The 24419-nt window shown below is 44.3% G+C and overlaps 2 protein-coding genes across 4 annotated transcripts; one reads left to right on the top strand and one right to left on the bottom strand.

Moving 5' to 3' along the window:
- Nucleotides 1-24: 24 nt before the first annotated feature.
- cfap43 (cilia and flagella associated protein 43) lies at nt 25-22179 on the top strand. The gene is made up of 38 exons (XM_060072905.1): nt 25-159; nt 355-608; nt 931-1027; nt 1116-1283; nt 3403-3553; nt 3831-3969; nt 4253-4335; nt 4683-4814; nt 5029-5139; nt 5439-5516; nt 5948-6096; nt 6452-6552; nt 6864-7085; nt 7447-7607; nt 8239-8403; nt 8774-8904; nt 9566-9737; nt 10454-10555; nt 11304-11381; nt 11885-12010; nt 12390-12494; nt 12806-12922; nt 13841-14047; nt 14692-14898; nt 15189-15278; nt 15684-15764; nt 16136-16264; nt 16367-16486; nt 16628-16735; nt 17000-17086; nt 17189-17277; nt 17541-17745; nt 18132-18244; nt 19314-19479; nt 20218-20382; nt 20565-20639; nt 20769-20901; nt 21856-22179. Exons 1-38 carry the CDS (start codon nt 131-133, stop codon nt 22017-22019), a joined length of 5010 nt encoding a protein of 1669 aa, XP_059928888.1. The 5' UTR covers nt 25-130; the 3' UTR covers nt 22020-22179.
- Nucleotides 22059-23990, bottom strand: sfr1 (SWI5-dependent homologous recombination repair protein 1). 3 transcript variants are annotated; one of them, XM_060072902.1, is made up of 4 exons: nt 23835-23990; nt 23555-23678; nt 22781-23143; nt 22059-22369 (listed from the first exon to the last, which is right to left on the bottom strand). In XM_060072902.1, exons 2-4 carry the CDS (start codon nt 23648-23650, stop codon nt 22181-22183), a joined length of 648 nt encoding a protein of 215 aa, XP_059928885.1. In that variant the 5' UTR covers nt 23651-23678; nt 23835-23990; the 3' UTR covers nt 22059-22180. The 3 variants fall into 3 exon arrangements, with proteins under 3 accessions (XP_059928885.1, XP_059928886.1, XP_059928884.1); XM_060072903.1 differs by having other exon boundaries at nt 22796-23143; nt 23555-23902; XM_060072901.1 differs by having other exon boundaries at nt 23555-23901.
- Nucleotides 23991-24419: the final 429 nt, after the last annotated feature.

The following is a 24419-nucleotide window of genomic DNA, read 5'->3' as shown; positions in this document are numbered from 1 at the left end:
GTCATCATGGGGGTGTGTCTAAATCTTTCGCGTCATCTTGTGGCATTCCGTTTGTTATTTACTGGTTGTCAAGGATACCAAATTACTCTCTCGCTGCATACAGAAAACGTCATTTTCATTTTCAGTTGAAATGGATGAGATTGGGAGTCTAGAAGTCAGGTACATTGAAAGATTGACTGTTCAAATTATTATTTGTGAATGTATGGGTAATGTAGCCTTGTCATTATAAAGGAATAGCTACTTTGTCATCATTGATAATATTCGTAGTAGGCCTACTAGTTATTTTGTCTCTCAAAAGGAACTTCATTAAAGTACATGAGCAATGACTTCATTTGGGTTGTTTTCTCTCCCCAGGTGGGCACAGGGTTTTGCAAAGCAAAGAGTGGTGTTTATTGACACGATAACAGCATGTTATACGTGTGGAAACCACATAGTTTTCCTTAACATTGACTCCAAAAAGAGAACTGTCCTCCAAAGCCCTGGCAAAGGCATCGGTGCATTCACAGCCAGTGGGACTTCTAGGGTTTTGGCTGTCTCTGAGCAGAGGCTGAACCCTTCAATATTCGTGCTCAGCTATCCTGAACTCAAGTTAAAACATGAGCTGAAAGGTAGTAGCATTATTTATAAATCAGTAATGAACAACTCAATATTGTACCTCAACTCTCACAACGTTAGGCCATAACGTTAAATTATTCTTTATCAATTCTAGGCCTGTCTATTTTTGATCTTTATCTAATTATTGTTATACATATTTCTAGTAATCTTGGAAGTGTATTGTGATATATTTTTAGTTTAATCTCTTTTTAAATCATTATACCGTCCTGCCTACTTCCTCAGTAACTTCCAATCTGTGATTTAGGAAGTACATCTGTCTGTCTGTTCAATGCAATCTCATTGATTATAAAAATACTTTTCTGATTTTACCATCAGGCACAGCAACGCTTGACTATACTTCTCTGGCGTTGAGCGATGTCGGTCCATACTTATGCTGCTATTCCTCTCTGCCAGATCATACCATCACAGTGTGGTAAATTATGAACATTAATATTTATTCCACAGAATAATAAGATCAGAAATATAATCTGTACTAAATCTTATTGACAACTCTTCTGCAGGAACTGGGAAAACGCAGAGATAATCTGTACTCAACCACAAGCTGGAAAATATGTAATTTCTTTGGTTTTCAACCCAATGAATTGGCAGCAGATATGTGCTCTGGGTTCAAAAACCCTCACAGTGTGGAACATCGAGAAGAGCGATACACATCACATCCTGATGAAAAGGTAGGTATGTTTAGTGGGAGGATAGGGGATGGTTTAGTGGCTATATTTGACTGCTGTTCTAAGGCTACTTGGTCTAATCTCCAAGGTTCACAGCCAACCTGTAGACTAACTAGAGCATGAGGCCCTGGCCCCCACTGCAGTTGCTTGGTGCCCCTAGGTTTAATAATAAATGATATTCATAATAATTCATAATTCATATGTGTAAGGGCTGGGGACAACTCTAGCAAGTTGTCTCAATTTCCACAACAGCTGGTAGAAAACAAGAGTAGTCTTTACTTGAGAAAAGTGATGTTTAAAGGCCGGTTTATTGAAAAGGTTTGAAAATCAGACATGGCCTGCTGTCGTTGCCATCGGGGAGAACTCTTCTAGTATGTGGAGTGGGCTGGTTTAATTCCCTCCAAATTATTTTTACATCAGTACCACAGGGTTATCATACCTAAAAATAAAAGCTCCCTACACCCTCCACTGTGACCCGCCAACCCAACCACCCCCTCCTTCCTGGAGACTGGAGGCCTGGGATGCCACCTTGCCTTGCTGAAGGTTCAACGGACGAGGGGGTGGCAGGGCTGTCTTGACGGGCTGGGTCAAAGTTCAGCTGGGCTAGAGTGGTAGATCCTCAGAGGGCCCGGACACAGCCTGTGGTAGGGCCACCCTCTACCCCATCTCCCTCATGGAGCATGGGGCCTTCTTTGGATACTGTCCTGGCTGACAGAGGTGTGGACTGCTTCAGGCTGACTCCAGGGAAGGCTATCCACAGACATTTGCCTGTGGTCGCTGTGCTTCCTCCCCCAACCTCTTCTGGGCTCCACTGCGCTGTTGGGGAAAAAGGGAAGCTGCTGTGTGTCCCTGAAGAGCCGTTCTGGGTCCCCAGCAGTCTGGAGAGGCCCCAAATTGGACACCAGTGTATCAAAGTCTTTGCTACACACCGCCTAGGTGACTTCTATTGGGCTCCTCCAGACAATGGATGCAGGTTGGGGGTGATAAAAGACCGGTTTATTGTAAAAGTTTGATCATGATACATAGCTTGTTGCCATCTCAGAGAATTGCTTGAGTGCATGTGGCGATGGCTGGTTTAACCTCTGGCTGGTTTAACAGGTGTGCAGCCGCACCCAGCCCCAGAGTCCTATCCAACTGGGCCAGAGGCTGCCTAAACCGGCCATCATCCACCCACTCCCACAGACGGGGAATCATTCAGGCGATCAGGCAAACAAATCCAGCATGAGAAGACAAAGGTGTAATCAGGAAAACTAGCAGGGATATAAAAACAACAGGAACACTAAACTCTAGAAGAAAAAAAGATGGGACATTTGACATGAGGAACAAAGGCGAACTGTCACTTGGAGGGAAACATGCAGACTAGGCTGGTGTAAAAACTGGCAAAAGGACTCAATTGCAGCTGGTAGAAAACAGGAGTAGTTTGTGACGTGAAGTCCCGGCTGCACACCACCAAGTTGACCTTTATTGGGCTCCTTTAGACAAAGGGCAAAGGGTGGTGATGAAAGAATGGTTCATTGTTACTGTTTGATTATTATATGGCCTGGGCCCTGGGGTGGTTGCCAGCTAGGAGAACTCCTCTAGTGCGTGTGGAGATAGCTGGTTGAACCTCATACACTGATTACTCAATGTAATTGAGCAGAGAGTTATCCCTACTCTGCTCAATGTCCATTTGGTTATCAGAGTAATAGGTTGTGCAGCCAATGACTAGGCTCATACTAACAAATGGCATGCTCCCCTATACCCCCAACACCGAATCCGAGGTTGGGGGTAATCCCCAGCCGAAGCCAACTCCCCCCAATCCCCCCCCCCCCCCCCCCCCCGGACAGGTTTAACAGGTGAAACTAACCACAGCATTGGTGGACAATCGCAGAGGGGGCAAAAAACAAGGGCAGGAAGTGAAGTATCTAAATCGAGAGATGTGAGAACCACAAAGTATAACAGGAAGCGATGAAAGAAACAATCAAATACATAACTCAAGGAGCCGGTTGAGATGTGACAACATGAACAGAGTCATAACCCTCAAATGTTGCAGTTTAACGGTGTTGCTAGAGCTTTGGCAGTATAGCCGTTGGATTGTGAAAGATTAACTATTATCATTAAACTTTGTTTGGTTGTCTTCCAGAGAACTTCATCTCCCAGCAGCCGATGGCTCCCTGATCGAGAGAGAAGGCCCGCCCTCACACATTGTGAACGGCAGGCTCACCTACTGGGGCCCTCAGATGCCAGAGTCTGCTATAGCCGGCCTAAAAGGAGTCAGGGCAGACGGCTTTCTGGTAGCTCGCTCGTCGCTCTGAACCCTAGTAATAGATTATATGGATAATAAAGGGAAAATAATGATTCATTTTGATGTTGTTGTTGTTGTTGTGGTTTCAATCCAATTTTGAGGCCTTCCAATATTTTTGCCTTTTGTGTAAAAGTCAATATTATTTGAAGGTTACTTAAATGTAATCAGCTTGTTTCGTTTGAGAATTTTGCCGTTTGTTGTCATCGTCCAGGGTTTTCGGTGATGAGTGACGAGGCTATTTGTTCGTTTATTTGCCTATGCCACAGGAGCGTAGGACCCCCAGAATGACCCCACTGGCCGCATGCTGGACCCCCGCCGCTGAGCTCTACGTAGGCTGTCAGGAGGGGTACTTGCTGCTGGCCGACCCGGACGCCCCTTCTGTCCGCATCCTGTACAACCCCACAGGTACCCCCCGCCCCTGGAAATAAGTCTGTGTTCATAGCAGGCCTATTGGTTGGTCGGGTGGGAAACCTTCTATAATCTTTACGGGAAAACATGGCGACTCAATGGAAATGCATTGTAAATGCTACCTGGGTGCTAACTAATGGATTGAGTTGTCATGTTTTCCACAGTTTCTAGAAGGTTTATTCACCCAACTAACCAATAAGGCGATAACGTTGATCAGGTGCATCTATACACCTGCTGTTGAAGAACACAGTCATGTTTTATTTTTATGTTGTTACTTCAGCTCCTGATGCAAACCCTGAACTCAAAGATGGTGGGTTCCAGAGTTTGGCTCTTCACAGTGATGGCTTGTATGTTGCAGGAAAGGTAATTAATAGTATTTCCCTTTCCCATTTCTGAACAATATAGTATAGTTCGCCATGTCAATTTAAATTGACTATACTATGTCCTGTGTTTTGGGATTGAAGATCCTATTTGCAATAGAATGCCTCGGAAAATACATTGAGGGGTAGGAAAGGTGTAGTGGTAAGGGTGCTCGACTCCCAGCCAAAAGATAATGATGTCCACAAACCTAATTTAGGAATCTTTAGGCAAGACGGCCCTCACCCTCTACCTACTTCCCAATACTTGTATCTGAATTCACTGTAAGTCACTTTGAATGAAATAGTGGGCTCCTGAGTGCATTGATGTCACCAGTGCTTTGTCTATTTCAGGATCGTCTCCTGCACTGCTTGAAGGTAAACGGGACCAGAGTTGAGATCTCCCAGACGCTTGAAGTGGAGGAGGCCATCAGGACCGTTGTCTTTTCCCCTGACTACAATTCCTTACTATTGGTCTCAAGCTCGGTAAGCTTGAGACCGGTTGGTTGTCATCAAAAATGTGTTTTCTGTAACATAGTTATTCATAATGTTTAACCAAATAAATGATTTCCATCAATACAAATATAAATGAATATCTTAATTTAAGTATATACAATTTGTATTTGTTTAAATACAAATACAAATTTCAGGATTTTTTGGTTTGTTTTGTCAAACGTTAACATTGATTAACCTCCTCCAGGGGCAGATCTACAGACACCAACCGCACAAGCCTGGTTCGATGGAAAACATCCTGGATGTCCTCACTGGAGGCTTTGTAGCTGCAGCTTCCATGGGCCAGGATACGTTTGTGGTGAGAGAGTTCAATAAGAGAACAAGCAAAATGTGTCCTGGTAATTTATTGACTAAAACATGCTTTTAGATTCTGTTCATCTAATTGATCCCATACATTGTTTAAATTATAACAATTGAATGTCTAGAAAGGACAATATATATATGATGAAACAAACTTCATTAATAATATAATACCCAAAAGTAGAGCAAGGCAATAAAAAACCTAGAAAGATATAGATATGCAGAGAAATATACATACTGTATTTATATGCAGTCCTGTAGTATGTTGATGTGTGTGTGTGATCATGGCGTCTGCAGTCAGTGAGGGAGTGTGGTGAACTGCAGCAGTGGTCCTCTGAGGGCGATCTGACAGGGTCACTATCCCTTCGAACCCAGGTCTGATTCATCACGTCCCTACATTTTGGCCAATTCCGTTTAGAGACTTGACAGAGGGTTTGATTATTGTGACAGAGTCGTATATGTCGTCATGGACAGAATCACAATAACCAAACCCGTGCACTTCTTTCTTCATTCATTAAGTCATCTTTCTTCATAGTATTCATCATTCCCTCCCCTCGTTTTTGTTGTGCGTACATGTCTGAGATATGTCTCGGTTTAGTCACACTGTGCACACAACAAAACTTAATTCTAAACAAATAACCTTCAAATAACTTATCTTTAACCTTTATTTATTTATTGTGTTAAGCGAAACGGCCTCACTTGCACATAGCCTAGCTATACATATGATGCCCTGTGTGTGTGTGTGTGTGTGTGTGTGTGTGTGTGTGTGTGTGTGTGTGTGTGTGTGTGTGTGTGTGTGTGTTTAGGTCTCCTGTCTAGCCTGTTGTCCTGCTTCCCACTACGCTGCGATTGGAACCCTCTCAGGCCACCTGTTGTTTGTTGATCTGAGCAGCGCGGGGCGACCGCGCCTCGTCCTAAAGATCCATCTGTACCGCAGGCCCGTGGACTGCCTGGTGTACATACCGCTCCATCACGCACACACAGACACACACTTGCATTCACACACGGTCTGAGGTTTCACACATGTGTTCATGTCCTCTCATGGGCGAATGGAGTACAGATGTGTAGCTGTTAGATGTTATATGTTCACTTTTGTTAAGTTAAGAAATGTAAGATGTACTGGTAAGGAAATGTGCCTTACGTTACCGCAACACAGTTATAAAACATTTTAAAAGTGATGGACATTCAAAAATGTGTATAAAACAAACATATAAAACCTATCAATAATCGAATAGATATATACAATACATCAGTACATATGTTGGTGTGATATGATTGTGTGTTTGTGTTCCTATTGCTTTGTGTAACAGTTTTGACGAAGGAGGAAACATTCTTGTCTGTGCGTCCGATTCCCACATCTTCCTACTGGACGCCAAACCGTCGAAAACATTTGCGGTCATAGGATACACAGGTAGAGGCCATACACGGGGACACTAACAAATTTCCTCTTATTTTCTTTGTCTGGTCTGTTACCAATATAAATGACCCAGACATAGACGAAATGATGGGTCTAGCTCCCTCTTTGGTAACCCTTTTAAGTTGTCTTCCATGTCACTGAGCGATTTTATTTCAATTTGCAGTTAGGGGGTAAGGGTACCCTGCTCAGTGCTTACAGGTATGGATGTATACATATGGTACAAGACCGTGGGAGTCAAAAACCCTGACCCTCGATTCCATTCCCACCAGCATTGTTAACACAGTTTACTTCCCCTGCTGTTTCAGTCGCTCCCGGCAGGCCCGTTCTATCCCTGTCCACCCAACGCAAGAGAGGTTCTGAGCGGGTGCAGGTTCTAGCGCTGTGCCCCGGACCCAAGGACCCCAAGAACGGAGGGGGAGGAGGAGGAGGAGGAGGAGGAGGAGGAGGAGGAGGAGGAGGAGGAGGAGGAGGAGGAGGAGGAGGAAGTCTTTTCCACCTGCTCTCTCTCTCTCTGAAGGAGCTTTCAGGTATTCCACCTGAGGACACCAGCCCACCTCTCTGTCTATCGTTACTTACGTTACTGCATTTGGTATCACTACTCGGCTCAATGTCTATTTGGTTATCAGAGTAATAGGTTGTGCTGCCGATGACTAGGCTCATACTAACAAATGGCATGCTCGATCATAATCATCGGACAACTGAATGGAAATGTTGTTGACACAATCACACGTGAAGGATCTTTCTTTGTCCCTCCAACAAAAGATAAATGCCGGTTTAGTTGTGCTAAAGGTCGGGCTGGTGAATGAGAGGCACAAAAGAAGAGTTGGAACGGGTTTGCATTTTTGACCAGCGAGTTGTCCACGTTGTGCTCCTGTTCCCAAACGGCAGGTCCAAGTTGCGCGGACGCACACGGCCGTCTATCGGCAAACACTTTCCAGGCGAGCACGTATGAGGCGCCACGTGCACTCCAGTCATGCGTGCTGGGCGTCGGGGAGATCTTTGCGTGCTGCGAGGAGCTCAAGTCTTTGCAGAGATTTAAAGTGCCCCAGGTGGGGTTTTACAACAACACGCCCCTCTGTTGCCACATGATAGCCGTTGGTCTCTGTGGTTTGCCGTCGTTTGTGTTTGAGGCGCTGCGGCTTCTCTCATGACTGATGTGTCGTCGCTTTATTAGTTTCACTGAGGCATGAAAAGAGACAAGAGTAGAATGCATGGGAGTATTTACAGGAGGATAATATTTATTTAGGAGTTATAAGTTGTTGTACTAAGGTTGGTTTATTGATTATAATTTGGATTGTTTATGTTTCTGGTGCACGCTTTCTTGTAATTATTGGAAAGCTTTAAACAGTTGGGAACATTTAGAGGGTAATCTGACCGAATATCATTATTTATAAAAGCGCCAGGCTGCACTTTGTACATGTTTTTCAATGTATCTACCTCACACTAAGCATAAGTGTGTTGTTAAAGTTGAGGTGGTAGGGGAAATCCGGGCCGATAATGTAAAAAACAACAACACAGAATCAAAAGGAGATTCTCTAAGTCAAAGCCTTGGCTCTGGGTACCCAAGGGACGACCCGTTGGCAAACAGTACATAGGCGCTTGGCAAAACCGTCTTGATTAAAATCTGGCGTGCCGCTGATGTGGTAACCTCAATCCCATTGGCTGCTCCTTATCTGGCAGGATGCAGGCGGCGTTCCCGGGCCAACGGTGTGCCAGCTGGGGCCGGAGGAGGAAGTGGAGGGTCATCCTCTGGGGCCCAGCCTCCTGGCCCTGTCCCCTCATGGCTCCTGGCTGGCGTCGGTGGGAAGGGACGGCCTGCTGCGACTGCGCACCACCGCCGCTCTGGTAGGGACAGGTTGATGACTTTCCTGTTGTCTGGACACACTCCTGTGTGGAAGCAGACAAACTGCCATGTTGGTGCCGTTATGAATCACTCCGCTGCTTTATATAATGGTCTTTTGTGATTTAATCTATCATTTTTAAATGGGAGCAGTGGCTGCTGTTATGCAAAGTGTCCTCAAATGACCAGTTTGCATACATTGTTTGCATGGGTAGGGCAGCCCTTACCCTAGCAGTTTTGAAGTCTTGCCCCACCAGTTCAACTGTCAGTGACCGACTTGTGAATATAATAAATGTGACAGTGTGTGTCAGCAGGGTGTGTTTCATATTAATGTATGTGTTTGCAAAGCTGGTTTATTTCTGGTCTTCTAAACAGGATAGGTACGCTGAGATAGAGTGTCACTCGTGTCGCCTGGGAGGCGCTGGTGGCCTCTCCTTCTCTGCCGACGGCCAGACGCTAGTCACTGCAGGCTTGGGGGACGGTTCCCTTGTCTGCACTAGGCTGAGGTGAGGAGATTGATTTTATTTTAAGAGTTGAGCAGATGCTATACCGCACCTCACCAGCAGAGGGTGCAGGCACACCCATGACAATGTCGGGCAAAGTCAGCGCAGACTCTCATCATGTAGATGGCCTTTCACATGAAATCCATGAAAGTCTTTTATTATGATATTTGATCCCCAAAATAGTGTAAACTTTATTGGAAACTCCAGCAGTTTTTAGTGTGTCCAATTGTTTTTAAACTTCTGAATGAGAAGTTTCATCAGCGATTCAAGGTTCCAATTTTGCAAAGTATTTTCAATGGAATGTAAAAATCCACAAAGGAAATCCAATGCACTGTAGCAGCAGGAATGAAAACACACCATATAATCATGGATTAGTTCACCACAAGGGTGGCTTCTAGGGTGGGCTCTCTGTGTGTTTAAAGAAAATACTTTAATTGTTTTGGATACATGCCAAAATAATGAAATAGTATCTTATATAATAAAAACATCATACATATCAATGACTTAAAATACTGCAGGCAGGAATAGTAGCAATCAATAAAAACATACAATTATACAATTAATTATATTTATTGCTACTACTATTGTAGTGACTAAAACATGCTTGAAGAATAAAGTGAAATGTATACGTTGTCACCGGATGCAATGTATTTTTGTATTTCAGAACTGAAACGTCTGGCAGCTTAGAGGCCGGAGAAGCCACATATTACTGCCAAAGTGCCGCTCGGCAATTGGAGAACGTCCTGAAAGTAGAGAATGCCGCGCTGGGGGCCATGACTGAGGGCCCCCAAGGGTCCTTGCCTCCTTTAGGCTCCCCACGCCCAGGGACAGAGGAGGTAACCATTCAATGCCACCGCAAAGTCAGCTGTTAATGTCTGTAAACCTATGTAGATGAATCCCTTAGTATACAAGCATCTGCATTAATAAGTACATTCTCAAAAAAGTATAAATGCATATATGCATTTATTCACTGTGTGTCATTGATGTCAGGTTATCATGCATCACATTCATACTCTACGAATTAATCAGTGAAATGTTATCTCCTTGTGCTCAACACTGTGCCAAGACTAGGGTGAAGTCAAGCAAACACTAGACATGACCACGGCCCTGCCTTAAGCAATCCCAACTATATGACGGTAATCCAGGTTTCTGAGTGTGTATATACTTCACCAAAACACTGTGTCTTGTCCTGTTGAACCACTTGGAGCAGCCATCTAATTATATTCATAATACTGTAGTAAAGTCTGGAACATTCAAACCTCCTCCCTCCTCTTCTCGCACCGTCCCTAGAAATATGTTTCGGATTTCATGCAGAGCCTCCACCTGTTCAACAGCTGTGTGTGTGTGTGTGTGTGTGTGTGTGTGTGTGTGTGTGTGTGTGTGTGTGTGTGTGTGTGTGTGTGTGTGTGTGTGTGTGTGTGTGTGTGTGTGTGTGTGTGTGTGTGTGATTGTGTGTGTGTGTGTGGTTGTGTGTGTCTAAGTACAATTTACATTGTAATTCATCGTATTCATACTGTCTTGTCTAACTCCAAGTGGCTCCTGTTTTTTCTAGGTCAGTGAGGTCAGTGGCGCCACGGAGATGTCACCAGAGCTGGACGAGGGGGACCCCAATTTGACCTCCGACCCCACCTGGCTGGAAACCAGAGAAGAGGCGGTGAGTGTTAAAAACATATAAACGGTTGTGGTATTTATGAGGACCGGGTGGAATGTCCCCACGATTATCAGATACATGTGTGTGTTTGTATGTGTGTGTCTCTCTGATGATTCTTGCAATTTCTGGGTTGTATCTTCATGGTCAAATGCACTTGTGCGTGTCTGTCTGTGAGTTTGTATGTTTGTGTGAGTGAGTGAATGTGAGAGTATGTACACGTATGAGTGTTGATCCACGCTTGGGCACACACATTTGAGCCGAAAAATACGAGCTGTTTCGCTGTGGGCGCATTCCTTCGATGATGTGCAATACTTTGATATCTCCCGAGATCATGAATCGGTCATCAATCAAGTAGAAAACACAGCGGCACGGCGAATGCCTACGGATCAAGATGAAAATCTGGAAACTCACTGCTGTGCAACAATCAGTTCTGATAACAATACACAGAGGTGACACTCCCCATGTAGTGGGTTTCCTACATGTTGGTTAGCACCCACATGGGAAACAAGCAGTCTGTTTAATCACCCTCCTGTGCCACTACACGCCTTCCAGCTGGGCGCTAATCGTTTGTCTACATTTCTGTGCTGTAGGAGCTCCGCGTGTGTGTAGCGCACAGGTGTGTTTGCCTACCGCGCGTATCTCTGTGCAGGGAGTGATGATAGATAAGACGTTTGATTTATACCATCTAGACTAGGCTACTGTATGGAGTTTCTAAACTATAAGCGTGGATGTTTCTGTTGGAGTCTCATAGGTTTTGGAGGCGGAGCAGCAACGGTATTCCGAGAAAAAGGAAGAAATAAGAAAAGGCATAAAACAATTGCTTGACACTGTGAGTGGATTGAATTAGAGATTTTTGTTTGATGTTCAGTTAAAACGCTTAGAAACTTCAAATGAGGGCAGCGGTCTCATCACAATAGTGAACCATACACGCAGCTCCAACCCAACCCATAACACATGAATACAAAGGGTTAGATTTAGACTCACAGCTTTTTCCAACACATTCCTTAGCACCTCACAAACAGCGTTCAAATTAAAAACAGAAGGTAAATTGTTTGTGGCTGCAAAGTTATTTGCACAGCTTCGTGCTGAGTCACCTTGAAGGTTCATCATAGTTCACCTACTGTTCTCTCATTTCCTGAAATATGAATGTTATAAGAACCATGCAGGCCTTATAGTTATAACTATAAAGGCAGACTAAAAACATACATTAGGTGTTGCTTTCACCGATCCCTACGTGGATAAGCGTCTCTCAAAGCTTTTTTGGTCGTGTTCCGTGATTAATCATCTTCCGACGAAGTGGAGTAACGGTAGTCTGGACTGACCTCTGTCCAGAGTGGGGAGAGGATGCGGGCGAACGAGGAGCTCCCAGATATCTGGCGTCTGGACGGGCACGAGTTCAACTTGGACGTGGGCGAGCAGAGGAGGTTAGAGGTCGACGGAGAGCGGGAGGTCGCCACGGTAACGCCACACAACAGACGTCTATGAGTCATGCGCTTACTCACCATGTGGGCTTCTGTGTGTGTCCGTGTGTGTCTGTGTGCTTCCTTGTGTGTCTGTGTGCTTCTGTTTGCTTCTGTGTGTGTGTGTCTTTGTGTGTAGAGGGGGATATGGGAAGCTGTTATGTCGTACTGTTATGTTGTTATTTTTCCAATTTCCCGTCTGTGATTAAAAGATAAGAGTACGAACTTAACTTATTTTGACTTGATATAAGGTGACTAATGAAATCGAGGCCCGGAGCCCAGCCTTGTACTCATGCCACACCTAGTCACCCTTTTGTTGTGTGTGTGTAGAGATGGGAAGAGTAATCTCTATGTTGGTGTGTTTCCCGGTATTTAAGGTGAGGGAAGAGATAGAGATGGGGAACCTGGCCAAAAGCTACCTGCGTGAACTCCTCAAAAGAGACTGCTGGGACTCCATGAAGGTGAAAGGAAAGGCCATCAAGGTAGGAGGTGCCAAGTCGTTAACCGATCATAACGTGCCTACCAATTAAAGTAGAAAATTAAATAAGAGTGTTTGTATTATAATTATTAATATAGGACCCCAATATTTTATCACCATGTGGGATATTGATCAACAATTACAAGCCATTTAATAAATCTACCCTCCAGCTACATCACAAGGGGGATTGTCAACCCAGATGTATGATGTATGGATCAGCCTACCAGTTGGTACAGCCAACCGGCCAGGCTGGGTTATAGGCTGATTTATCCATCATATTAAAGGTTTTTAAAGAAATGCAATTCACTACCACAGGGCTTCCATTCTGACCTTGAAGTGAAGAACTATCCGATGAAGGAGCGAACAGAGAAAGAACTGGACGATCTCCTCAGGGTGGAAAGTATCAGAGCCATAGAGACGGCCAACCGCATTGTAAGCAGCGTGCGCACGCACATGCAAACGCACACACACACACACACACGCACACACACACACACACACACACACACACACACACACACACACACACACACACACACACACACACACACACACACACACACACACACACACACACACACACACACACACACACACACACACACACACACACACACACACACACACACACACACACACACACACACACACACACACACACACACACACACACACACACACACACACACACACACACACACACACACACACACACACACACACACACACACACACACACACACACACACAGTTTCAGTTTAACAAGAACACAGAGTCTGAGGGTTTGGATGCCAGCAAATGCTCCATAGCCACATGTGCTGATTTGGTAGAAATTAATCCAGATGTTTGCTGTTTTTATATGCAATGCAGAATGGCAGCCTGTGTTGATCCATGGCAGTGCCCTGGTATGACCAACATACAGCCTCAGCAATAGTTTGGCTTGTGTTTGTTTTCTGCATAGACGCAACGCAAAAGGCAAAGGCAATTACATTTGATGTCTCCGGTTGTTCCACTTTAATCACTTGGATGTGAGTTTCGTGGCTAAGCCAATCAAGATGTCATAAACAACTTTATGAACGGAATGTTGTGTAAAACTTTAAAAACAAACATTGGGTCTGAACCTATGACCTATGAAAGGCCACAACGTTTTAAATGCTTGAGAAAGGCCAAGAGCTATTTGGGCCCAGTACACCATCTCTTTGGCCTCCAAAGACAAGAGGCTTACCATTGACCCTGCATTGCACTGCAATTACTTCTATATTTAAAGCCACAGGGTCGTTTTTCCAAATACTCGTTCCAATTCCAATCATTCAAGACAGTCTTCTCTCACCCTCCCCCTGAAACCTACAGACCCAGCAGGACGTCCCGCACAGGAGGCCCAGCGGAGGAGAGGAGGGAGAGGAGGGAGAGGAGGGAGAGGGGGGGGGATCCGACGTCCAGGCCGCAGCTCTGACCGGGAGTTTCGCGGGCCAGCTCGGCTGCTCGAACCCCCACCTCTACGATCAGTTCAACCTGCACGTCACAGAGCAGAAGATCAACCAGATAACTCTGCTCCAGGTCTGGGAGCCTTGGTACACTTTCTAGATCCATCCCACCGGTTCTTAGGTGTAATAAAACGATGTTAGGATTGATTTACTGCTTATTGTTTAGTTGGATGCCGGCATCACACAAGAAAAACATTGGATATAATAGTAAGCATCCACTGAAGTGAACAGATAATTAAAAACATACATGGTTAGTATTTTATACTGTTGCCTATGTTTTATGAGCTGACATTGTAGAGCCTTGGCGAGCAGTCGAGAAGTGGTTAGGGTAAATAAAACAATATTAGATATTCCGTACATGTCCTGCCTTTTAACCATTTAATTCAGGCAGGATCTAGCAGTTAGGCTACCAGAAGGTTCTCGGTTCAATCCCTAATGTCTGCAGTCTACCTGTAGACATCTTTGAGCCAGATGCTTGAACCTCTACCAGCTCCTTAATGACAATTATCTGAATCCACCCTGGTTGCTTTGTTTTGAAGCGACTTTAAGACTAAAGTAGTTAAACGTAATCATTCATTCCCTGGAAGAAGGGATGCCACTTCTGTGTTCCCTCTCACGGTTTCCTCCCTCTGGGTTTGGGGGGACGTTTTCCTTGAAGCCCTGTAGAGAACTGAAATAAGGGCTTTCTAAATGAAAAGTGACCTGACTTCCCCTTAGGATGTGATCTGCAAAGTCAAGAAGGCGTTCAACGGCGAGTTTGACGGCGTGCGCAAGCAAAAGGAGCAGGAGATGAGCCGTGTCCGGGAGAAGAACTGGCGCATGGCGGAGATCATGGGGGATTTGGAGGCCAACCGGGAGCTGTGGGAGCCAACCCTTGGGGACAGCGAGCAGCCAGAGAGGGCCCTCACTGTGGAGGACTCAGAGGTAGGCCGCCCCTCCACTGGAGCTCCAGGGACACTCCATCATGGAGATAGTGTCTCATTAGAGGCCTTGTTAGGAATGGAGACAACTCATGAAACTTGACTTCACTGTTCTGTTTATTCTATTGAGGGGCTGTTATATAAACAGTAGTGTGGGTGGGCGGGTGAGTGAATGAGTGTGATCTTTTTTTAAAAAGCTAATGCGATCGATGCTATGCCATAGCATCAAGCTAAAACAAACCAAACTGATATGCACCATATTGATAACCTCACACCCTCCCTCCCCCACCTCAGATAACAGTAGAAAAGTACCTCACCCCGCAGCAAAAGAAGATTGAGGAGGAGAAGAAAAAACTGGAGGAACAAATGCTTTTGGCTGCCAAGGTATGCAGCACTAAATGTGGTCTTACTTTCATTCCTGCCACCCAATCTTTTATATATTTATCCCCCCCCCACCTTTGAATTCCTGCTCTGCAGTAATTACGACGGCTGCTTTTTCATTTTATCGTGTTTTGTGGGTTGCCATGATGCCTGAGTTTGCTTACTTATAAGCTATAGATATTTGACAATGTATGTTTTTAAATGTAAAAGGTGGGAAAGTGTTAAAAAGTCTAAAGCCCGGCAAATGATTAGTGGCAGAAGATGACTTGGTGGGACCCATGTCCCAGTAAGTCATCTTCTGCCACTGCATAACAACTTTACAGACTGGTGTTGCAACCATTTTCAGATGTAACATTTGCACGAGTGTATTTGATGGGTGACATGATGGATGGATTGTTGTCCTCCCAGGGAGATAACTCCAGAGACAGAGCGCTGGGGGACATGATGGGAGGGGCCATTCAAGTCAAGAAAGAAGACATCTTGAAGAAGGTTGGTAAAATTCCATCCAACATTGGTTTCATGATGTTGTTCTACTTTTTTTAAATTAGTTTTGCACTTTTAGTGTTTTTGCTTACTTTTGTTTAATGGTTTTACTTCATAGATGACCATTCTTATCTGGCTATTAGACTAACTAACTCTGCATTGCAAAAAATGAGAAAATAAAAATGTTTTAGAAAAAATGTACACATTTCCGGAAGCAAATAAAAAAGACAATACATTTTACACTTCCCTTCAGAGCTCGCTCAACAAAACAAACCTTCACGTCCTAATGAAGATTTTAGTCAAAAATGACCGCTTGACAGAGAGAACCAGAGCAAACAGAGCAAATCCCAGTCCTTTAATATTCCCCACACCTGTAGGAAGTTATTCAGCCTGAGTTTGCTGTGAGCAAACCGGAGCTGCAGTGGAGCGACGAGGAGAAGAAGATCTACAAAGACTATGAGAAGAAGGCCAAGGATCTCAGTGAGGAGCAGGACAAATACAAGAAGGTATTTCATACATTCACACATGGTCCTATCAACCTATTATCAGAACTGCTGGCTCCGGCCACTTCAATGAGACATTTCATCTATGTTTCCATATCATCACAGACACTGGAAAGTGAAATGAAAAAAATGCAGGCGTCCATATTGGAGTCAACACAAGGGTTTGATGAAGTCTTGGCCAAACTGTTCGAGAGGAAATTGAAATCAGAGACGGTTATATACCAGGTGAGATAACTTTTACACAAGGCATAGGTAGAGCAAGGCATTAACAGTGCCAGGGTTAGGGGGTTTATTCCCAATGGGGCCACCAACGGTTTTGTAAGACGGTTTGGATCAAAGCATCTACGTTTGAAATGGTTTTATTAGGAGGAGCTGAAGATAGCCCACCTGGTGTACTCCATGTTGATAGAGGAGGAGATAAGGAACCGGGAGAGAGAGCTGGTGCTCAGCATGGAGAGGAGGAGGGCAGACAAGGTAAGGCTGTTTATATAACCCTAATAATGCTGCCTATCACAGTCATGCCGCGTCACAAAACGTATTTACGACCGCTTCTCACAGATCCGATTTTTAATTGGGTAGGATCTTCCAACAAAGTCCTATAAAAGGCTTGCTCACATCTCAAGGGAAAGAACAAATTTGGCGTGGCACGCCAAACCTTCACCTTTTATCATTGCAATTAGCACTCTCTCTCATTCAACTTTCACTGGAGGTCTAAGAGCTGCTTATTCCCATGTGCAGAACGCAATCGTGGAGGAACTGAGGAATGTGAGCGAGGGTGTGGAGCTCTGTCGAAAGGCCTATGACAACGTGGTGGCTGAGGACAGAGTGAGTGGCGTCAGAGAACCCCAAGAAATGCACATAAAAATTCATATCGTAAATGTATTTTGGTTAAGCATGGGTGAGTAATCTGTTGACGTCTCCGATAAGCTTCTGGACAAAGGGTTTAGGAAGCAGTTCTTCGATGTTCAAGCACATGTTGTGGATCATCTCTATAAGCTGTTCAAGCACAGACCAAGGTTAGTCATGCTCAGTCACTTGTTAGTCAATTATTAACAATCCACAGTGTCGGTTGGATATTGCCAAAAATGAGAAGAAAATAATGTATTTTCACTAAATATATTGTCTTTTGGATTAAGGAGGGGACATGAATGACAATGTTTCATTTGTATTAATCATATTCATATTTTAATCAGTTATATAAACCCAGAGGTGCCCAGCTATAGAGGCAGATTCAGTGAGATCCGGCTCTAGTCTCGTCACGTTTCCCTCCCCCCTCCAGAGTCCAGAGGATGAGGGACCAAGCGGACAACAAGCCTTTTAAGAAGCGCTTCTCGCTGGGCGGGGCGGCCAGCGACGGCCTGGGCCAGATGCTGCAGGCCATGGAGGAGCTGGACTCCCCGGAGAACACCCCCGCAGGCCTGGAGCCGAGCGTCTGGGAGCGCTTCTGTCTGGTCCGCAGGGCCAAGGTGGAGGGCGAACAACAGGTAGTTTTTTGCCGTTCGATTTTACAGTCACTTTCATCTCGCATGGTGTGCATTTGGGAAAAGCAGGTGTTATATAAGAATGTTTATTGCAGGTATACAATTTCAGCTTATTGATACTAAATATTTACAGCACTTCAATCTTTTTCTGGGTAATTTGGGGCTTCTGGGGTTTTAAAATGAAAGGTCTGCTGTTTAAAGGGTGATATAAAAATAAATCATTCGTTCTATTCGTGGAACTGCGGTGTAATGGAATAAGACAAAAATGTGTTAAATTCGAGTCCTAGCCAACAATAAACAACCCAGATGAATCTGTACTTGCTGAAGTGATGGGACAATGATAGGAGCTGGCCAAGCTAGAGATACCACCTCAATGTGTCTGACCCCAGGTGAAGGTGAAGGCCCTGACCCTGGCCGAGATGCAGGCCTTTCTCCAGAAGCGGACTGATGAAGAAGAGACAGCAAAACATGAGATCAAAACTCTCAAGGATGAAATCAACGGGTATGATTATGTGTTATTGATAAAACACGGACTCCATCAAGGTGTTCCAGTATCTAAATAAAGTGGAATAGGAATATAAATGGGATAAAAAATACATGTGTTTGAAAATCCTCTTACCACTGTGCAAGATGTAAATAAGTAAGTAAGTACAATTTATTTATAAGGCACATTTAAAACCAGTTTTCACTGGCCAAAGTGCCGTACATGGTGCAAAAAGGCATATAAAAGAACACGTACCACATACATAGACAGTACATGAAAAAACATATAAATAAACAACATATCACAAAAGGGGAGGAAAGGAGCGTCTCTAATTGAAGGCGGCAGTTCGTTCCAAAGGCGGGTGGGCAGCCACAGCAAAAGCCCTGTCGTCCCTCCGTTTTAATCTAGTGTGTGGAACGTGCAGGAGGCCCATACTACATGATCTAAGGGACCTGGGAGCTGAGTGGCGGTGGATGAGCTCTGTGATATAGGGCGGGGCCAGGCCATTTAGGGCAGTAGGGTAGGGTAGGGTTTTAAAATGAATTCTGTGCTAGATGGGCAACCAGTGGAGGGATGCTAGGAGGGGGGTTATATGATCCCGCTTTTTGGATCCAGTCAGCAGCCTTGCTGCGGAGTTCTGGACCAGCTGAAGGCGAGAGAGGAGTGATTGAGGGAGTCCTAGGTAAAGGGAGTTGCAGTAATCCAGCCGTGGTGTAATGAGGGCGTGCATTACTTTTTCCAGATTGTGAAATGATAAATGATAAGCTGTGTATTTAAAGCAAACTGCATGAAGCATGATTCCCAAACACGTACAGAACCATGTAAAAATGCATTTTACTATAAATTGGTTAAGGTGTTCGACTCCCAGCTGAAAGGTTCTGTGATCAAACCCCAATCCCCACAGTCTCCCTCTAGGCGTCCTTGAGCCTTAATGCCAACCGGCTCCTTTATGTCATGTATTAAATAAAACGTACCTAGTATTTAGTAATGTTAAGTTAATTCGCGAGTGCTATTTTGTTGCACTATGCGATGTCTTTCCCTTAGCATCGTGTGAATGAGACGCAGCAGCTCTCCCCTTCCTCCTCAGCCTGCGGGAGCAGAAGGTGCGCTTCCAGCTGGACCTCCTGGTGCAGGTGCTGCTGCGGCAGGGCCAGGTGGAGGTGGAGGTCAGCCCTGCCCTCGGCATCCCCGACCACAGGGACTCTGTGATGCACCACCGCAGCGTGGTGGAGGACCTCAGCGCCAACATCAAGGTCTGCACACACCACAGGGTCACATGACAACGCTGAGGCACATGACTCACCGTTGAGTCATCCTGAGAGGAAGTGCACACTCGCACACGGACACAATCACGCGTGCACACACACACACACACACACACACACACACACACACACACACACACACACACACACACACACACACACACACACACACACACACAGACACACACAAACGCACAGCCTTATAAGTGTATTGGAAGAGGTGACTGGAAAGAGAAACAAAACAAGGATGCTGCATAACTAACACAGAGACACACACACAGACACACACACAAATACCCCTCCGATGCAGTTGGTAGATAATACAGATTTATTGCAAGGCAAATGTCGTGTTTATTTTTAGATAAACATATTACTCAATTGGCGTATCAAGAGGTATCTTCTCAGTGTACGAAGCGTAGACAACGAATGAACGGTTAAACGTCTGGCCATTGTCTCTGTAGCAACGGCCCAGACTGAATCCACACGTATTTCCAGCAAACGAAAGACCGTTAATTTTTTAAATGACGCATCGATGGCTTGAAAACATATCCTAATAAGGCTGTTTTTTGGCTGACGTTCAGCCAAAGGTTCCGGGATATAGCCCCACCGTAGCCAGTCTAACTTGTAGGTACTTGTAGGCTTGATCAAAAGGCCCTACCTGCTCTCTAATGGCATGTATCAATTCAGTGTCCTCCAGTTGAATGTGAATCCCTCCCGGACCCTCAGACGCTGGGGGGGCAGAAGATCGCCACCATGGTGGAGTGCAAGGACTTCCGGAAGGGCATCATCCAGCTGGAGTGGGAGCAGCGGAGGATCCAGATGCAGACGGAGCACTACGATATGCAGACCAGGGACATCCAGAAGCTGCACCTGTCCAAGGAACAGCAGGAGGTCACTTCAGATGGGATTCATAGACATGAAAGATATGCATCTATGCATCCTTTTTTAATCATGCATGTTTTATTGTACTCATATTCTTTTGGCAGAATAGTCGGTCTCCAGTTGAAAAAAAAGGCCATGTTAAAAATAGTAGAGGTACAGGCCGAATAAAGGTGTGTATTTTCTCCCCACAGTATTTAAACCAGATGGATCTTGAAATGGTGGACCAGGGTTCTAGTCTGGAGAAGCACACCGCCTTTGATGACAAGGTAACAAGACATAATATGTTACCTTGATATGTGGTGAAATCTTCCCAAACCAAATCTGGTTATACATATATATATTGTTTCAGGTATCAGCATGTTTCATAACAGAATGTTATTAATGTCTTTCGACAGAGTCCTCAGGAGAAGATCAGACAGGTGTCCATGCGGGCAGCGATCAAAGCGGAGCAGATTGCTGTGTTGGACCAGGAGTTGGCAGAGATGGAGGTGGCTGTATCTGAGAGGAGCCATATTTATGACTCCACAGGTACAGTATCAACCAATCAGCGTTATTATTAGAGCTCTTAACAAGGGAAGCCACACTACAATTCAATCAAGTAAAATATTTAAGAATTTATGTACTTTGTTTTTCAATTTCTATCATCATGAGCAGAGAGAAATGATACACCACAGCAGGGGTCACCAACAGTGCCCGCGGGCACCAGAGCAACCACAAGGACCACATGAGGCGCCCGCAGGCCTGTTCTGAAAATAGCACAACTCATTCTTGAACAACTCTTTCCCAACTTTTTTAAGTCATTGTTGATAATTATTGTGAGAAATCATTAACATGATCAGTGTCTTCACATAGATGATTATCATTAATCAATATTAATAATATATAACTAAAGGCAAACTGAGCAAATTTGTTATCTCAGAAGAGTGTATCAAACTGGGTGCCCTTCGTATGACTCAGTACCCATGAAGTAGTTTCAGGTTCAAAAGGGTTGGTGACCCCTGCACCACAGGATCAATCAAGTCATTCAGTGATTAATAAATTAGTTAAGTAGTAAGTAAATGAAGTAATAATGGGGTTCAATTAGATGTTTTATTTAGTTTGAACCATTCACAGTTGATGGTGACTGCTCCACACACTAAAGCTGTTGTCCTGAGTTCTCAATAACTTCAACATTAATATACTTCAGGACACATGGCACCTGTGTTCTTGTTATGCATAATATAAGATGCAATTACGTTTTTTTCAAATACACTGCAGTTTCCTCTCCATTATTCATATCTTCAGTTTCAGAGGATACACCTAATGATATTCAACAGATCTTGATGTGACTTGAACATTCACACTTAATACTACTTGTACACACATTTCCTGCATACCATTGCTTTTAGTGCCCCTGTGGCTGCTTCAATGACAAAACCAAAGCGGATCAAATGTGCCGGCTCTGGTCTGGTGAATAATGAACCCTCTGTGTTGTGTCTGTAGCCGTGGAGGCCGACCAGGGCGTGGAGCGGGAGGCAGAGCTCTACCAAGAGATCGTTCAGCTGAAGAACTTGAAGCACCTTGCCAGAACCCAGGCCCAGGAACTGGCCCTGCTTCGGGAACAGCTGGAGGTCTCCAGGATGAAGAACTTTCCCACGCTCAATTAGTTTCAGAACACACACAATGAAAACACAGGATGCATGACACATGGTAGAATTGGGAAAATAATTTATTAATACAGACAAAACGAAACAGTTAAAGCAACCGGTTCCCGAAACTGTCAAGTTGTATTGGTTTGGATTTTAATAATAAATATATATAAGCATGTTTAATCTGTAAATTCGTCTTCTAAGCGGTCAAAGTGCAGTATCTTGTCCTCCAGACCAAAGAGGTCTATGAGCTGAGCCAGGCTGGCTTTACGTCCGTCTAGAGGCAGGTCTGTCTGGAGCTGGTACAGTGCAGCCTGGGAACATCCACGCCACTTATCGATCAACGCCTGGAGATGGGCCAAGTCGTTCTGTAAAGCGTCAAGACGCAAACAACTTCATAAACCGCATTTGTAGTAAGTCTTTTAGCAGACAATAATATCATAAGTGACTTACAGTGAATTCAGATTCATGTCATTAAAGGACGGGTAAGGGTTAGGGAATCTGGCTCGAGGATAAGATAGGTTGGGCTGTGGATACTGGTAGTACAACACCATAGACTATGCTAACTAAACTGTCCTGCCCAACAATAACAAATTAGTGTGTTATAAGATTAGGGGCAGGATAGTGTCATGGTTAAAACAGTCAACTGGTTCACGGTTCCTTCCTAAACCAATTTGATCATCCGCAAGCTACAAGCATCCTTGAGCAATATGAGTCGCTTTGGCTGAAAGAAAACAAATAATTGTAATTGTATAATGGAGCTGGAGCACGGGGTCTACCTTGCTTCTGTACACCTTCACCATGTTCAGTCTGCGCAGGTCGTCCATCTTCACCCTCAGCTCTCTCCTGAGCCGCTCTTTCAGGGTCTGCCGGCCTGCTGGCAAGGGTGGCGCCAACTCGGCTTCAGAAAGACCACCCGAGGTCCGTGACTGAACTTGAATCTTCTTTTCGGCAACATACCGGTGTCCCGGTGTTTTGGTTACGATCACACTGGGATCTGCCACGACTTGCAGTCCATCATTCTCCTCACCCTCATCGTCAACGTCAACACAAAGCCGTTTGGCCACAGAGGAGGGTGTGGTGAATGAGCGCCTCGATCTACTCAGTCTAGCCTTCAGTGATGCACTGAGATTTTGACGGGGCTGTTGACCATGCCAGAATATCTTAGTTAGAACAGGGTGTACCAAATGAGGGTAACATAAATAAGACAAAGACATTCCGGTGTGACAGCAGCAAAAAAGGACAGTGTAAATCAAACATAGGAGTGACGTTATACAAAAAAACATTTTAATAAGCACGGCACAAATGACTACAGTAAATACATATTTTGAAAAAAAACAACACACAATATAATCCAAAACAATATATTGTGATCTAACAATATAGATCAACAGTTATTAGATGGAGGGAGATTTTTGTTTGCAAAGCAAAATCATAGACGGTTTTGCTTCGTAACGTCACGTAACAATTGGCGGAAGATTATTTGCAGACATAAAAACATAGAATTAGTATAACACATGGCTGACAGGTCACTAAATTGTCCGATTGCTTACCTTTTCACTTGTGACTTCAGTTGGGGTTGATTTAGTTGAATGTAAAGGTGTGAGCGACACCGTCCTGTCTGCTTTAGGAGTGACGTTACCTTCCATTTGGTACACCTTGTCTACACCAGGTCGTCTGATAAAGTTAACACTATTGTTAACAAACCAAGCAGTTTAAGTTGACAGTGAACCTCGTCTCGTCTTTAGACATATTAGAGCACATTGATACAACTCATTAAACTATCATTTGAGAGTTGTGCTGTCGTTGTTGTTGTTGTTGATTATAACTCACATTATTTCACTAGTTCCTCATTTCTTCGGTTCAAGAAACCCGCGGAAATTACAATCGCAACATCCGGGGATTGGGCATTGTGGGTGTTGTAGTTCGGTGGTTTGTAGTACATTGGCATTTTAGGTTTAATGCGTAAACTAATTGTATACCGCCTATGGAGACTTATAGTCTATGCATGTAAACTATAAAATATATAAAAATAAACCTTAAGCTAATTTTTATCATATAAAAAAGTCAAAAAAATAGAAATGTAGATCAATTATTAAATTATTTTTAATTATTAACTGATGATGGAACAATGAACATTTGTCTGATGATGATTCATCGCTGCGAAACAACACCTTGATTCAAACGTTTAAAAAATGATTAAAAATGCTGACGTTGCTCCACTGCACTCTATTCAGTCTTTGTTTTGGATTATAGTTCCTCTTCATTCGTTTCTTTGGCCTTCAGCGGGAAGGTAAGGCATCTTGCTGGGACTTGAACAGACCAGTGGACCTGCTCGATGTCTGCTTTTGCACCACCCCAGGGAAAGCGGAATTTAACATTGTATAATGATGAATCTCATAAGCCTGTAGGGGAAGG

The sequence above is a fragment of the Gadus macrocephalus genome, chromosome 15 (genome assembly GCF_031168955.1).
Source record: "Gadus macrocephalus chromosome 15, ASM3116895v1".
Lineage (NCBI taxonomy): Eukaryota > Metazoa > Chordata > Actinopteri > Gadiformes > Gadidae > Gadus > Gadus macrocephalus.
Note: the sequence above shows the minus strand (reverse complement) of the source record. Positions and strands in the feature narration are given on the sequence as shown.

What these genes read in the sequence shown, in the direction of transcription:
- cfap43 (XM_060072905.1), top strand. Translation starts at nt 131, where the DNA reads ATGGATGAGATTGGGAGTCTAGAAGTCAG. An exon ending in TGGAAACCAGAGAAGAGGCG is followed by an intron (nt 10,556 to 11,303) that starts GTGAGTGTTAAA and finishes GGAGTCTCATAG; the next exon opens with GTTTTGGAGGCGGAGCAGCA. An exon ending in TAAAACAATTGCTTGACACT is followed by an intron (nt 11,382 to 11,884) that starts GTGAGTGGATTG and finishes ACCTCTGTCCAG; the next exon opens with AGTGGGGAGAGGATGCGGGC.
- sfr1 (XM_060072902.1), bottom strand. Translation starts at nt 23,650, where the DNA reads ATGGAAGGTAACGTCACTCCTAAAGCAGACAGGACGGTGTCGCTCACA. An exon ending in CTGAAGTCACAAGTGAAAAG is followed by an intron (nt 23,144 to 23,554) that starts GTAAGCAATCGG and finishes CATGGTCAACAG; the next exon opens with CCCCGTCAAAATCTCAGTGC. An exon ending in TGAAGGTGTACAGAAGCAAG is followed by an intron (nt 22,370 to 22,780) that starts GTAGACCCCGTG and finishes GACGCTTTACAG; the next exon opens with AACGACTTGGCCCATCTCCA.